The following is a 16,444-nucleotide window of genomic DNA, read 5'->3' as shown; positions in this document are numbered from 1 at the left end:
GGAGCTTGTGTCGAGAAAAAAGGGGCGTGCCAGATGAAGCCACGATTCGAGGCTTGTGTTGTTAACATGGAAATCACGTGACTGATGAGGCCTCGGTTTGTGTGGACACGTCATCGGTTCGGTCTGAGTGTCGGTTCCGCATAAAGGGGGTTTGAAACTCACGCCACGTTGGGGGGGTTGTCAGGAGTAGATGAATCAGTTGTAGTAGAGTCAGAGAGTCAGAGTTAGAGTTAGATAGTTGTTTCGTCATCGTTATTGTGTCATATATGTGTTAGGGCTGTATATTATTAGATTATATCAGGTTATATTAGTTATAGTATATTGTTATTATTAATTAAAGTATAGTATTATAGTATTGTTATATTAATTCGATAAGATTTTTTGGATTGCTTTGGTTTTTTGAATTTGGACTGGACTGCTTTTTGATTTGGATTGCTCTTTTGGATTTGTTTGCTTTTTGTGACCTCTTCCTTTTTCTTTGTAATGGAGCCAGCAAGAAAGAGGAAATCCTCCCGTCTGGGAGTTTTTTTAAAATGGTTGGTTACAATAAGGTATGTGTATTATTATTGTTTTACTGTCTTGATCTAATAATAATACTCACTATAAGGCTGTATTATATTTTATGTCTATTCGTTTATGTTTCTAGGTGAAATGCTTGCTGTGCCTAAAGGAGCCGACATACAACAATAACACCTCCTCCATGCTCAGGCATTATCGAGCACTGCACGAGCATGCACAGACTACTAATAATCTTTATCAAATCAAATCAATATTTATCCAAAGTGAATCTCACAAGATCTGAGGATCCACTAGTATATTGGGCTCAACATAAACATCTGTATCCCCATTTATACCAGCTGGCACTGACATTTTTATGTTCCTCCGCATCCTCTGTTCCATGCGAAAAGATCTTTTCCGAGGCTGGAGAGGTTCTATCCAAAAGGAGGAATCGTCTAAGCCCCAACACACTTGAAAAAATTCTGTTTCTCAATAAAAAGAATGTGTGATCCTTCCTTCACCCACCCCAAACTGCAGAGTTGCAGTTTGTTCCTCTAAATTCATAGTCCCATAAGCACAAAACTGCACTAAAACTAGTAACAGTTTAATGCACAAAACACACCAGAAACAATTCTTAACCCCCCACTTTACTGTTGCAATTTGCGTTATTACACTCCCTCCACCATAAGAACTACACTCAACACAGTCTCACTTTTGTAGTTCCTACTGTCACTATCCAAACAATTTATGAATAATGAATGAACTGTGTGTGACAGTTGTCTCTGCACAAGTAAATTCAGACAGAGAGAGAAATATATTTTATTTGATACCCAAGCAATGGACAAATGTCTGCTCAGGTCATTGATTCAGTATTTTTTTATTGGTCTGCTATTTCTTTGCACAGTAGCTAGGTGTCAGTAGTGAGCAATAATGAATGAAGCTTCGAGTAATGAACCTTTTGGTGAAGCAATGGGCTGCGAGGTCTCAGTGGTTCAGGAAGCCTCATTTTTCCATCACTAACTATAACTGAATAAATAAATGTATTAAAATCTAATTCAAAATATTAACAAAAACCATAACAGCATATTGTTGATTAAAACAACACTGATTTATACACATCATATATAGGTTGTGCATGTGTGTGTTTGGTTTGATTAGTTCCCAGGTATGTCTAGTTTTCCCTCCTCATGTATTCCGTGTCCCTGTTAATTTAATTATTCCATGCACCTGTGTTTCCCCAATTATCCTGTCTTTATAAGCCTTCTACTTTTAGTTCAGTTTTGTCAGGTCTGCAAACCACATACGTGTGTCTTCCTCAGTGTTCCATGTTGGATATCCCTGTGTTGGATTAATAAAGTTTTAGTTCACTTATCTTCGGCTCCGTGTTCCTTCCGGGCAGCACATTGAGACGTTAAGTGCTGTTTGAAGTTTTCTTCTAAAACAGATAGGTTCCTTATTTTCACTTTAATGGCAGTAAATAAATATCATCTTTGCCATTTAAAAGTAAAATAACTGAACATAAACATAAGAGCCTGAGAAAAATGCAAATTTTATAAGTGAATTTCTGACTGACTTTATAGGCTTTTGCATCTGAATGCTTCATATATGTGTGTGTATCAGTTATTATTATAAACTAAAACCATAAAACATTTTGATACATCAAATAAATTAAAATGTAAAACCCATATAAAAAAAATAATAAAAATGACACAAACACACACAAAAAAACTTTCAATAAAGTTGAAGCAGAAAACTTAATTTTCTTGTATAAGCAGAAAACATAATTTCTTCCTTCCAGTCAACTTGCATTTAATATGTGTGAACAGCCAGTAATGACCTTCTGTGACTTAGCCTCTTTGTAGAGGGTGTCAATGATTCATGAGCTGTAAGCTCTAATCATCAAAATTAAAACAAAAAACTTCTCAAATGTTTTACTTTACGTGTAATGAGTCTAGAATATGTTTCACTTTTTGAAATAAGTTACAAAAAAATTAACTTTCTCAAGATATTCTAATTTTTTTTTTAGATGCACCTGAATATATATATATGGAAAATGATTCCAACACAAGATCTGTTATATATATATATATATAACAGATCTTGTGTTGGAATCATTTTTAAATGATCCACTAGATGGCAGCCCCAACAACACTGCAGATTTGGTAAGTGGGGTCAGAGGAACCTTTTCTTGAGGACAAATGCAGGGATCCACTAAGAGCCCACCTTACCCATTGGGCCCGGTTGAAGGGGCACCTTTTAAAAATGACCAGGCCTGTTGAAATACACTACTGGCTTTTGCTGTAGTCATACAGAACATTTGTATATGGTGTACATAGTCACCAAACTATATATTCTATGCTTCTTTGAGTATAGCCTTTGAAGTTAGACTGTCTGAATTTAATAGGATATAGTGGCACATACTTACCGACACAGAAGTGTGGAGCCTTGTGCTGTGCCTTAGCGGACATCCTAGTGAGACAACTGTCTCGGAGGAAGCTGTTTAATTCTGCTTGAGTGTGGAAGTTGGATTGTTTATTATACCAGGATAAACACAGTCTGAGCTTCCCATTTCCTGGTTTTGTCCGGGCTGCTGTTGTAGATGACTGTGGAGCTTGGGAAGTTTATTTCTAGTCAGAGCTGACTCGGCTGACCTGAAACAGAATTAACAAAGTAATTGCTAATATTTTAACAGCTCCCTGAAGACGTGTTAGGGTTTGTTGCATTGATTGTACGTCTATTTATGTAAATTTTAAAATCAGTGAAAAATAAATAATTGTTTTCTATTTTAATATAGTTTAAAATTTAATATATTTCTGTGATGGCCATTACTTCAGTCGTCAGTGCCACATGATCTTTCAGAAATCATTCTAATATGCTGAATTGCTGCTCAAGAAACATATATTTTTATTGACATTGAAAACTGTTAGGCTGCTTAGTGTTTTTCTGGACACCATTGTATTTTTCCTGGATTTTTTGGATGGATAGAAAGAAAAAGAACAGCATTTATTCCAACATGTGCTTCTGTTGTTCCCAGGAACCTTCTAACCATAATGACGTGGGTGGAGGGTAGATGGGGGTAAATATCATCACTTCAGACTTCATAGAACTTGTGGACTTCCCAAACACTGTCATTAAATTAAATAACATCCTCATTCAGGACCAGCCAGGCACATTAACTTTTCAGTGACCACCATGAAAACTGAAAGTGTGCTGACCACGAGGACCTGGAATCACATGGGGGTCACAGCAGGTGATGTGTACCTATAACAATTTTGTATATTTAATTCAACAGAGCTTTAAGTGCCATCAATCTGATACCCATGTTCACTGAAACTCAAATGTTGTTTTTATTCTTTCAACAGCAGTTGTTCAGTTGTATCGAAGGAAACTATTGTAATTATTTATGATTAATTATAATATTTTAGAACATATTTTAAGAAATGTTAAATGTTTATTCTACATCACAATATCAGAGCAAGAACAAACAGGGTCATTGGGTTTTTTCTTACATCTTGAAAAATAAAGTTTCCCATATTTTATATAATATCTAGGACATTAAAAAGGTTTAGCAAATAATTGTATGTATACCTGATGTGATCAACCGTTTCTGGTCTTTATTTGTGTTTGGAAGATGTGGGTCTCGGTCATGGCAGGAACCTTATTTTGACAGCTGGTGCAATACAACAATAAACAGTTTTTCTATTTTCCATTGCCTCCATTTTCTTAGAAATTTTTCAAAATAATAAATTCTACAATGGTGGATAATATTTTATAATTTAATTAGTATATAAATATTTTTTCTCTGGGTTTTTTTGACAAGTAAATACATTCTTTACATTTTTATTGGTACAAAAATATGATTTAAAAATTAAAGTATACATTGTGGCCTTATAAATGTATTTTGTATTTTTTAGTGGTACTTTAATAGTATTTTTATTAGTTTCTGTTTTTTATATTTATTTATATTTATTATTTATTTATATTTTAATATTTATTTTTATTTTATTTTTTAATGTAATACATATTTTATTTTTTCAGTTTTATTTATATTACAGAAAACTATTTTAATAGTTTTAGTTAACAGTAACATGCATGACACAAACATGAAATGCTTTGAGAGATTTACCTAATTACTTTAAATGAAGTACTTACATTTCTTTAAAAAAAAATGAAAAAAGAAAACAGAATCAAGTGTAATCATCATTCTAACCAGTATTCACAGAAACCATGTGAGTGTCTGCACATCAAGGGCCCTTCAGAGCACAAGATCTTCCACACCTGCAATTCCCTGTGACCATGTCCACATTCCAGTGAGTGTTTTCTGTGGTCTCTGGGATGGGAAAGCCATCAGATAATGATCAGGAGTATGTGAACGAGTCCACACAGAGCATTTGAGTCCAATGAAGAAACAATTATGTGCTCAAAGCATGAAGGTATTTAGGAAGAGAGAAAGAAAATAGAGATAGATCTAATCAGCACAGCTGCTCTCTTTCTCTTTGGCTTTAAACTCACAGTTTTTGTTCACCGCCGTTATCGTAAAGGGAATGTTTCCCCTTCAGTTTTGATATTGATATTGAATTTCAAATGAGAAATGCAGCCACATTTTGAACCAGAAGACATTGGGTGCAAAAGGCTCTATGCATTTGCATTTTTTCTAATTTATTTTTCATGTCATTATAAATAATAAGCAAAACAATGTGAGTGAAAAGTTACATTGAAAGTCTCTGAAATCTGATGACCATGTTCTCCAGCTTGATTTGAGATAATTTAATGAGCTTCAAGAGAAGCAGAAACATCTGACTGCCTGTACAAAGGAGTCACATGCATGATGTCATAGGATTAGTGACCTAGAAATAATGCAAAATATGAATCATTCTTATTGATTTTACATAATCATGTTATTGTGTTTTAAAGGTTCCAAAGTCCTAACCCCTGTGCTGTGCTTTCTTTGGTGTTCTGGTCAAAAAACGATTGCGTGTAAATCTCTTATTATGCTATATTATCACCAAATCTTGGATGCAATCTTTTAATCAACTAGTTTTTTGTTCGTTTGTTTGTTTTATTCGAATTTTACAGGATTTATATTTCTTTTTAGAATGGGTTGATCACACACCTCATTGATCTGAGCTTATGCACCACAGTTTACGAGTGCAAAAGCATTATTTGTGGATAATTTTGGCTCAGAAGGTGAGTCAGCTCAGATCAATGAGACCTATGATCAATCAGTCCTAAGAATTAATGGAATTTTAGTGGTCAGATGTTTGGACTTTATATCAGTGATTTGACATGAACACCAAGCCTTTAAAAAACATCTTGCCAAATCTGAGAGACCTGGCCAGCTGCATTTTGAAATTATGACATTCTTTGATCTTTCCATGAAAGTGTGCACCAGTGGTCTTTTTAAGACCTTCTCAAACAAAATTCTTTTCTTTCACACTCTTGCCTCTGCTTTTGTTCACTCCCACTCTTTATTTCATTCCAGGTCCTGAAAGAATGTCAGGGGTTGTGTTTTTTTGTTGTTGTTGTGTTTTTTTTCATGTCGGCAGCAATGCAGTAACTTATATAAATGGACACTAACTGCAGTGTAATTACACGCCGCTGTGGCCTTGTGGGTACAGTGGACTTCTTCCAGTGTTTATTGTAACTGGCTTAACGCTCTTAGCTTCTGTCTCTTTGTTTGAGGGTTCTGCTGGGTTCCTGTATGGGGAACAGGGAGGCTGTATGGGGAACACAGGCCATCTGTGAATTGACCAAAGGTCATCCAGCTCTCCATTCCCTCTGTTTGTCCAGCTCATTTAGGAACTATAAAATGTAATGACGCATTTATGATGCCATTTTAGGCAAACATACATGCACAGCACAGGTGATCCCAAGAATGCTCTTCGTTTCATTGTGTATATTTTGAGTGAGAGGAGGAAATCCTCTTTTGGGTATTTGATATATTCAAAAATCTAAATTCAAGAATTTGCCAAGTAAACTAGCAAGAAAAGTTTGTACTCATCATATAAAATTGCATTTACATTACATTTACATTTAACAGACGGTTTTTATCCAAAGCTTACAAATGAAGAAAATAGAAGCAATAAAATCACATTACAACGCATTACACCTTTTTTTATTATTATTATTATTATTATTATTATTATATAATAAAGAAAAAGAAAACAGACAGAATAGAAAAAAATAGAGCAAGCTAGTGTTAGTTTTGTTGTTGTTTGTTTGTTTTTTACTTTTCTTAATTGTATTTTATATATATATATATATATATATATATATATATATATATATATATATATATATATATATATATATGTATATTCCTGTTTATGTAGGATGCATGTAGACTATGTGTTAATGTCAAAATTTTGATAAAGTGAAGATGAAATCGTAAATTTGTGTTAATATTGTTTAACATTTTATCAATAATTTCTGCTATATTTCAAACTGTTGCTTTTAAAAACTAAAGTCAAGTGAATGTTTTGTCCCATGTCACAAGAACAAGTGAGCTGTCAGTGCTGGCTGAACTGCACGCGCCGCTAGCACCAGTGCGCATGCGCACTTCAGCGCAAGGTCTAGTTCCAGCTATTGCGCATTCCACAGCACAGCGGAGTCGCCGCTGGCCAAGAGCGACAGGACAGCGCCTTGAGGTCACCCAAGAGCCACACGACTTGCTTAATTTCTTTGAAAAATAACTATTTGTGACAGAGTTCTTATTTTCAGCTTTATCAATAACGCTCGGCGGAGCTTTTGGAGTTTACAGACAAAGGAAAATATTGAATAGGCTTGATCTCCCTTTCTTTTCTGACATTTGGAAGCGCACAGGATATTTGGGGAAGAGCGCTATACGCAGCTTCAGTGTAAGTGTCTTTGGAGCTGCCAATCAGGATGACAGACATCGTTTCAGCAATGGTGAGACTTTTTCCTGTTTTACACAAAATATTCCTTAAAATAAAACTTTAGCTATTTAATAGAAAGCTGTTCTTTTAGTAACTTGAAATATTGGAAGATCAATCTTTCAATCTATATGATTTTTTGGTAATATATTTCTTCACATATCCTACGGCACATGGGAAAGTGTGGGTTTTTCAGTTTCACAAATAATGATTACTTTGCTTATTGACATCTGAAATTCCTCTTTTTCTGTGATAATGTAAAAACTTTCAGTCTTCTCTATAAAAGATAAACTAAACAAATGATTCATGTAAATACAAAATTAACTGAAATCATTTTCTTTTTAAAAGTGTCCCTAATTGTAAGCTAATGTCTAATGTTTTGTAAGTTAAATACTGATAAATATGATTGATAAGGTTTATTTTGGCCGCAGTATTTATTTAACTTAATCTATGATCGACTCTTGGCACAAGACTTGGCATGGGTCTAGAGGTGTTTTGTCTGTTGAATTCATCATGGGCACTGAATCATGACTCCGAACTGAGAGATAGGCATCATACAGTAAACATCAAACACCAGAGAATGAAATAGCCCATTTGTAAAACAATCTGAAAGGAACTAGTGTCGTGAGGTACTTTATTGAACAAAGAATAATCAAACTGAACCAAACAAACGATTTGAGGGATATATTGTGTTTTTTGTTTTTGTTGTATTTGACTTAAATGACCCATATGTGCACAAACAACAGTATTAGAACCATCAAACCAGATGTTTTGGCTGTAAAGTAACAGTCTATGACACTCAGAGCACAATTGTTAGTTACATGCATAAGAGCAGCAATTATTGCATGAGTCAGTGTGAGGGGATGCAAAGAAATAAACACCGGGACAGATACAGAGAGGGATGCTTGATGCTATAAGTGGAAAACATGCTATAGTTGTAAAAACAGTGGACATGTCACTGACTGAATCACACAGCTCTCATTGGAAGACTTGATGGTTCAGATGTTACAAAGACAGTAATCACTTGTTCTGAGTGATGATTCTGGCAATCAGTATAACCATGGCAGCAAGAAAAGAACATCTGCATGAGGTTTGTTTGCATTCAGATGATTTACTGTGGACCAAACATAATCTCTTGGTTCCATATGGGAGCTTTCACAGTGATGCCATACAAGAACCATTGTGAGATCCCCAAAGAGTGTGCAGTTTTTAAGATAATTATTTGTGTTCTTTGTGTGAAGAACATTTTAAAAAAATCTAAAGAACCTTTTGTGGAATGCAAAGGTTCCATGAATGTTAAAGATTCTACATGGAACCATAGAGGCCAATAAAGAACATTTTCAACCATCTGGTGACATTTTTATGTTCTGAATTGGTTCTCAATGGTAGAAAACTTTTGGTATGAATTCTGTGGCATTTGCTATATGTACACAACATTAACTTGTACAATGTAGAAAATTCAACAAGTATTTAAATAGACTGACTGTTTAAATTTGCTTTATGTGTAAAACAATACATATTATGGTATTGAACTTAAAAGAGCTTTAGAGGAATACTGTTAGAATAATATTACGCAAGGTTTTGCAGCCTTATGTGGATTTCCTTACGTTCTTATTCCTGCAGCCAGACACAGCTGTGACAACATTCCACACTCTTTCAGTTGTTAACTTTGGAATTTGAGGCTAATGATTTAAAAGGTCTTAATGTGTTTTTTCAGACAATTTTGGAAATCTTGCATTGGACCAATTATTTATTCAGTTCCTCACATCTTTAATTGAAAAGCAATTTATATCTCCAAATCACATTCACCCTACCACTACAAAATGTTCCAAATTGCTGTCGCAATTATGGTCTTTATAGTTAACTGTTGTTATTTTTAAACATGACAGCATTAATATCACCCTCCTAATGCAACATAATGATTTTCAGAGCCCTGATAGTCAGTGATGGACTAGAAGGGGAGGAAACGCAGAACAGAGAGGGGTTTGTCTGTACCTAAAAGATGTCGCATCATTAAGTGTGTCCAGGGGAAGCAAGGGGCTGCTTCAACCCTTCGTAAATGAGCTGCATGCCATGAAGGGAATCCCATATTAAGCTGAGGGCCAGGCACAATGAGATCATTGTCACATGGGACAAACTAGACTAAATAAGCAGTGCTCCTTCGCCACCTTTGAGAGATCAGATGGGTTTTCTATGCTGATATTGTATAATGAGGCGAGTGCTTGACCTTTAATCAAAAGATGAGGACCCCTAATAAAAGGCAAACATGTCAAAGTATCTCTTTAACATGGCACTATAATTTCAGAGCAAACACAAAGCTTGCATTCATGATATTTCTTGTATCTAAGGCTATATATGAATATCCCTTTAGAGATCGTTGCAAATCTGAAAGCTTCATTTCGACATGGACATCACTGAAAATAATTATAACAATCAGTTAAGTGAGTCAGATGTTGATTCAGTGATTCGTCTCCATGGCATGGCGGCAGCGGCGGTGGCAACAGCGAGAATAAAAAATTAATCCATCTTTCTTTGCGTGAACATTTGGGCTGTGTCATGCAAATCTTCCCACATCGTGACGTAGATGTGGGGGCGTGTTAGAACGAGCCGTTTTAAGTAGGCATGGTTGACTCTTAACTTTTATAAAGAATATCTCTTTGGGTTGGATTTTGCAACTTTACAGATCTTCTTTATGCACCAAGAGCTTGTAATACTCCAAAGAGAAAGGAAGAATTGAAAGCGCATCATATGACCCCTTTAAAGATTCTTCATGGGACCATAGTTGACAATAAAGTACACAGTAAATAGAAAGCTAGTATTCCATTCTGAACACAGCTCATATGTAGGCCAGAAAAAGGAACCCAACCATCACAACCAAGATCAGCCTACGTCAAACACATTTGGAAATGACCTGGAAAGCGACCGTGTTTCTGCCAGTGTTCTTGTTAATTCTGATGAGGGAAGGGAATGAAAACAGGGGGAGCTTGACAGACCGTTTCCCTTTTTAAATCTCCCACCCATCCACAGAAATGCTAACCTTGTGTGTGGCTGTCACCACCCGTCCTACAGCTCGGGGTGAGACTTGAATGTGTGATCCTTCTTTGATCATCCATGTGCGTTACAGCTGAGTCGATGGAGTTGCAAGGAATGTCCTCCCACATCATGTCTTGCGTAAAGCACAAGGACTCAAAAAGCCCTTTGTGTCAAATTCTGGCCTTGCTTGCTTCTTCTGTTTCTTCATCATAGATCTAAAGTCTCAATGTTCTTGTAACACTCTTGTCTGAGTCTGTCTCCGCAGTCTTATCTTACAACCCGAATTCCGGAAAAGTTGGGACGTTTTTTAAATTTTAATAAAATGAAAACTAAAAGACTTTCAAATCACATGAGCCAATATTTGATTCACAATAGAACATAGATAACATAGCAAATGTTTAAACTGAGAAAGTTTACAATTTTATGCACAAAATGAGCTCATTTCAATTTTGATTTCTGCTACAGGTCTCAAAATAGTTGGGACGCGGCATGTTTACCATGGTGTAGAATCTCCTTTTATTTTCAAAACAGTTTGAAGACGTCTGGGCATTGAGGCTATGAGTTGCTGGAGTTTTGCTGTTGGAATTTGGTCCCATTCTTGCCTTATACAGATTTCCAGCTGCTGAAGAGTTCGTGGTCGTCTTTGACGTATTTTTCGTTTAATGATGCGCCAAATGTTCTCTATAGGTGAAAGATCTGGACTGCAGGCAGGCCAGGTTAGCACCCGGACTCTTCTACGATGAAGCCATGCTGTTGTTATAGCTGCAGTATGTGGTTTTGCATTGTCCTGCTGAAATAAACAAGGCCTTCCCTGAAATAGACGTTGTTTGGAGGGAAGCATATGTTGCTCTAAAACCTTTATATACCTTTCAGCATTCACAGAGCCTTCCAAAACATGCAAGCTGCCCATACCGTATGCACTTATGCACCCCCATACCATCAGAGATGCTGGCTTTTGAACTGAACGCTGATAACATGCTGGAAGGTCTCCCTCCTCTTTAGCCCGGAGGACACGGCGTCCGTGATTTCCAACAAGAATGTCAAATTTGGACTCGTCTGACATTAAAACACTATTCCACTTTGAAATAGTCCATTTTAAATGAGCCTTGGCCCACAGGACACGACGGCGCTTCTGGACCATGTTCACATATGGCTTCCTTTTTGCATGATAGAGCTTTAGTTGGCATCTGCTGATGGCACGGCGGATTGTGTTTACCGACAGTGGTTTCTGAAAGTATTCCTGGGCCCATTTAGTAATGTCATTGACACAATCATGCCGATGAGTGATGCAGTGTCGTCTGAGAGCCCGAAGACCACGGGCATCCAATAAAGGTCTCCGGCCTTGTCCCTTACGCACAGAGATTTCTCCAGTTTCTCTGAATCTTTTGATGATGTTATGCACTGTAGATGATGAGATTTGCAAAGCCTTTGCAATTTGACGTTGAGGAACATTGTTTTTAAAGTTTTCCACAATTTTTTTACGCAGTCTTTCACAGATTGGAGAGCCTCTGCCCATCTATACTTCTGAGAGACTCTGCTTCTCTAAGACAAAGCTTTTATAGCTAATCATGTTACATACCAATTAACTAGATGTTCTCCCAGCTGAATCTTTTCAAAACTGCTTGCTTTTTTAGCCATTTGTTGCCCCCGTGCCAACTTTTTTGAGACCTGTAGCAGGCATTAAATTTTAAATGAGCTAATTAAGTGGATAAAAGTGTAAAATTTCTCAGTTTAAACATTTGCTACGTTATCTATGTTCTATTGTGAATAAAATATTGGCTCATGTGATTTGAAATTCCTTTAGTTTTCATTTTATTAAAATTTAAAAAACGTCCCAACTTTTCCGGAATTCGGGTTGTACATCCAGTTTCAGTGGCTCATAAAATAAATGTTGTTTTCAAATTAACACTCTCCCCCTCTTCCTTCCCCCATTTGATTTCTTTCCTGCATGTAAATAACCGTCCGCAGCCTTTATGAACAGTCTGGCTTCTTTGTTTTCTGTAAATGTCTGAACATGCCTGAACATTGCAGCTTCCACCTGAATCAAGAGGTTTAATGACTAAAGCCATAGTCAGGGTCATCTAACAAAGATCAGCCAGTGTTTAAACAGCAAACCTGCCCTTATCGCCCCACGGTTGCCCACATCTATAATCCCAAGAGTTGATTGGATGGAGAGGTGCTAGAGAGGAATGTAGATGGTATTTTGATCCTTGGATGACATACCAAAGTAGCTCTCAGAAGCAAAACACTGGGACATTCCTGCAGGAACAGGCCTGTCTACCTGTCAGGAAAAAGGGCAAAGAAAGTTGAGGAAGGGGTTTATGGTTCATGTGCAGTTGTTGTTGAGCTGTAAAGTAGGTCTTGTTATTGTCAAGTGCCCTCTTGGGATGTGGCCAGACGTGAACTTAGGATCTTAAATATCTAAAAGGACGTAAAGTACTTAAATTTGAACTTTTTTTACACAAGTAAATTATCTTCCGTTTGAATTGAAATGTTGTTTAATTTCTGTTCACCTTAAATCAAGTGAGTTTATAGTATAAATAACCTTATCCAAATACACTATAATTCAAAAGTTTCGGGTTAGTAAGAATTTTTATTTTTATTTTTTTGGTAAATAAATTATTACTTTTATTAAACAAGGTTGCATTAAATTGATCGAAAGTGACAAAAATAAATTATTTTAAATTGTAATAATATTATAATATTTATATAATACCTATTTTTGATTAAATAATTGCAGCAAAAGATGGTTCGTTCAAAAGCATAAAAAAGGTACCTCAAACTTTTCCGAAATAGTGAACTTAAGCAGGACTAAAAAGTTGTACACATTTTCCATTCCTTGTGTGTTTGTTTATTAAATAACTACAACACATATCTATATTAGGGCAGTGTTAAATAAATAAATAAATACATAAAATGCAGTTTTTATGATCACTTTTTGTTGTTATACAGATTCCGTACAAGCATAACTGTACTGCTAACATGTTACTAACATGACAAACAGTAGTATAGAAGCATGACCCTGGCGTGTGGATTGGAAATGAGGGTGTTTGAACAACAATGACCTCATTCAGGAAGTCAGTTTTGTATCTGAGGAAACAGGAACAGCGTGAGGCGGTAATGGTCAGATGTTCCTCTCAGGCTGAGCGGGAATGGCACATACAATTCCTGCTTTCAGGATTGGAGAACCCCAAAAGAGTATGTGGACACTCAAGAAGCACTTAACACAAAAAGGTCCTAAACTGAGTCAAACTGACTTCACTAAAAATCATATTGGAACTAATTCTGCAGTCCAACAGCATTTAGCATTTGTAACCACATGGTTTGATATTTTGGGTTTCTAATGCAATGAAATTATTAGAGTTTAATGTTGAGTCTTAAGTGTCCAAATACTTTTCGCAACATCATTGTCTATGTATATGCATGTATCTGAGCAGTGTTAGAATAAATGTACATAAGCCCTTCTCTATGAAAACTGCAAATCTGGGATGGCAGGACCGAAGCAAAGGCCATTTCTCACCATATCTCCATTGGCATGGTATGCCAAACACTCCCAGTGACTCGTGGGAAATAATAGGCATGGAACATTCCTGCCTTTTTCTACCCCTCTGTTTTTCACACACATTCCAACCTATCTTACATGTGGCTGCTGGATTAGAGAGTGAGAGAATCTTTGCTCTGATGTTTATGGCCCTCAGGGGCTGTTTGTGGGTGTCTTTGCTGTACCTATCTTGTTACTGGAGTGCCATTAAACATAATAGCTTTTTTCTTATCTGGATACTGATAGATAACCAGAAATTGTTTGCTAATGTTGGATTTATCTAAAACATCATGTTGGAGTAAATATTAAAGTATAATTTTCTTAACATCATACAGACATAGTGGAAGGACAGTTGACAATTGGGGGTCCCCAACCTTTATGCTTCTCTATACTCTTAAAGTATTCGTTCAGGAACACAAAATAAGTAGTTCAATGTTCTTTCTGCTCTTTTACATACAATGAATGCTGAAGGCTGACAGACACTGTTTGCCTCAAAAAAAAAAAGCACAATATAAATAGATTTTAAAAAGGTATCAAAGTACTCACGCACTGTATCACAGTTGTTGTGAATCCACAAATATATCTCATTATTTACAGAAAAATATTTTCCTCCACCAGAGCAATAATAAAACCAATCCATATATACAAGTCATATTCACATATACAGCATTGGTTAGCACATGGAATATAGAAGGAATCTATAGGTCAGTTTTTATACATTAAATATTTATAATTTATAATTAATTAAATGGCAGTAAAGAGATTTATAATGTTACAAAAGATTTCCGAAACAATGTAGCAGTTTCCACAAAAATATTTAGCAGAACATCAAATTTAAACTGATAATATTAACACATTTTTTAAGTGCCTAATTAGCATATTGTAATGATTCTGAAGGATCATGTGATACTGAATACTAGTAATGGATGCTAATAAATCATCAAAAATGCCATCAGAGAAATTGATTTATTATTATTTACATATTAAAATATATTGAAATACAAAACAGTTATTTAAATGGAAATAATATTTCACAATTTTCCAGTTTTGACTGTATTTTTGATCGAATCAATTTCTAAAACGCCAAAGTTTGTATTTGTGTTCCACTTAAGAAACAGTGAAAGTAAGTGAATAGAAATGTTAGAATCATTTTAAGTGTAAATTAAATACCTTGGTTAAGTACACATCATATTTTCTGAGGAGTTAAGTCTGTAAAGCCCTTTGATGATTATACAAAAAGTATGTAAATGTTTAAACACATCAGCTGTTTTTTCTTCTTTTGTGGTACAGGATACAGAGCCAAACTCCCCAGCGAGTATCCTCGAACCTGAGTCAGATCAGAGCCTTGGTTCTCCTAAGGTTAGTGAACCATTTGATCTTCTGTTCTTTGAGGTAGGAACTGTTAATGAGCTGTAATGCACTGTTTTAGAGTCCACCACTGGACCTGATTGACACAGGAAAAGGACTGAAGGTACAAACCGCGACCCCTCACCTGGTCAGCCTGGGCAGCGGAAGACTCAGTGTAGCCATAACTTTACTACCTTTAAAGGAGGGTATGTGCTTTTTCTCTCTCTATGTTTGAGTTTGTCTATCTCCCAATCTCTCTCCCTCAAACCCAAATAACCATGAACAGTAGCTTGCAAAGAACAGATCTGAAAATAAGCCCCTCTATCTATGTGTGCCTGCATGAAACAGTGGATGCATGTGGCTTTTGTAAGTGCACTTAGGTTATCATAGAGGAAGAGGGTGGAAGGATGGGATGTAAAGCTGCAAACCGGTACATCTTATTTAATCTTTACCTTAAAGAATCAATAAGAATGTTCCACCTGTGTCTGATTACACGCAGGTTTTAGACTTGTTCTGATGACACCACATCTGTGCATATGGCCCTTGCTCATTCCTCACCCCTCTTATCACGGTCACCATGGTAAACGCTGGAATGCAATCTGAGAATGGTGCAGGAAATGAAGTGTGCATCCTATCAGAATAGAGACAGGACAAGGAGTCATGCTGACTTCCTTCCAGTGGGACGGAGTAATAAAGTCACAAGTAATACAGTATACAGCCATAGTACTGAACACACACAAAAAATGTTTTAAACTTGCTATTTCGTGTTATTATGTTTTGATATAAAAAGAGCAAATATTTGACCATATCTGTTAGTAATAGACTGTGAGGTGTTGTAGTAATGCTGTAAGGGGGTGATTTGCGTCACTGGTTGAGTGTGTGAGCCAGCAGAGGTCAGAGAAGAGTGGAAATGTAAAACATAAACACACACACATACACCATTCCTTTGAACAGTTACTTATCCATGCCAGCAACAAGTCTCCAAACTGTGACTAAATTTAGCAAAAAATAAGAATAAAAACAATAAAAAAACAATTTATTATTATTATAAAACATTTTGTCACTGGCAACAATCCAGATGACTTCAGATGCATTTATGTCAAATGTCAAGAGCGCAAACAAGGCATTCAAC

General features: G+C 36.0%; 1 protein-coding gene and 1 long non-coding RNA gene across 7 annotated transcripts in view; both read left to right on the top strand.

Annotated features, from left to right (window-relative positions):
* Positions 1–389: 389 nt before the first annotated feature.
* LOC132115735 (uncharacterized) lies at positions 390–690 on the top strand. The gene is made up of 2 exons (XR_009425551.1): positions 390–551; positions 647–690. It is a non-coding gene; the product is annotated as an uncharacterized LOC132115735 (long non-coding RNA).
* Positions 691–7,098: 6,408 nt separating this feature from the next.
* Positions 7,099–16,444, top strand: part of LOC132116158 (pleckstrin homology-like domain family B member 2) — a 46,829-nt gene continuing 37,483 nt past the window's right edge. For all 6 annotated transcript variants that reach the window (XM_059524785.1, XM_059524786.1, XM_059524792.1 and 3 more), the window contains exons 1-3: positions 7,099–7,407; positions 15,256–15,324; positions 15,395–15,518. In XM_059524785.1, the coding sequence (XP_059380768.1) occupies positions 7,384–7,407; positions 15,256–15,324; positions 15,395–15,518 (217 nt within the window). In that variant the 5' untranslated portion in view covers positions 7,099–7,383. The remainder of the gene's footprint in view (positions 7,408–15,255; positions 15,325–15,394; positions 15,519–16,444) is intronic.

The sequence above is a fragment of the Carassius carassius genome, chromosome 35 (assembly GCF_963082965.1).
Source record: "Carassius carassius chromosome 35, fCarCar2.1, whole genome shotgun sequence".
Taxonomy (NCBI): domain Eukaryota; kingdom Metazoa; phylum Chordata; class Actinopteri; order Cypriniformes; family Cyprinidae; genus Carassius; species Carassius carassius.
Note: the sequence above shows the minus strand (reverse complement) of the source record. Positions and strands in the feature narration are given on the sequence as shown.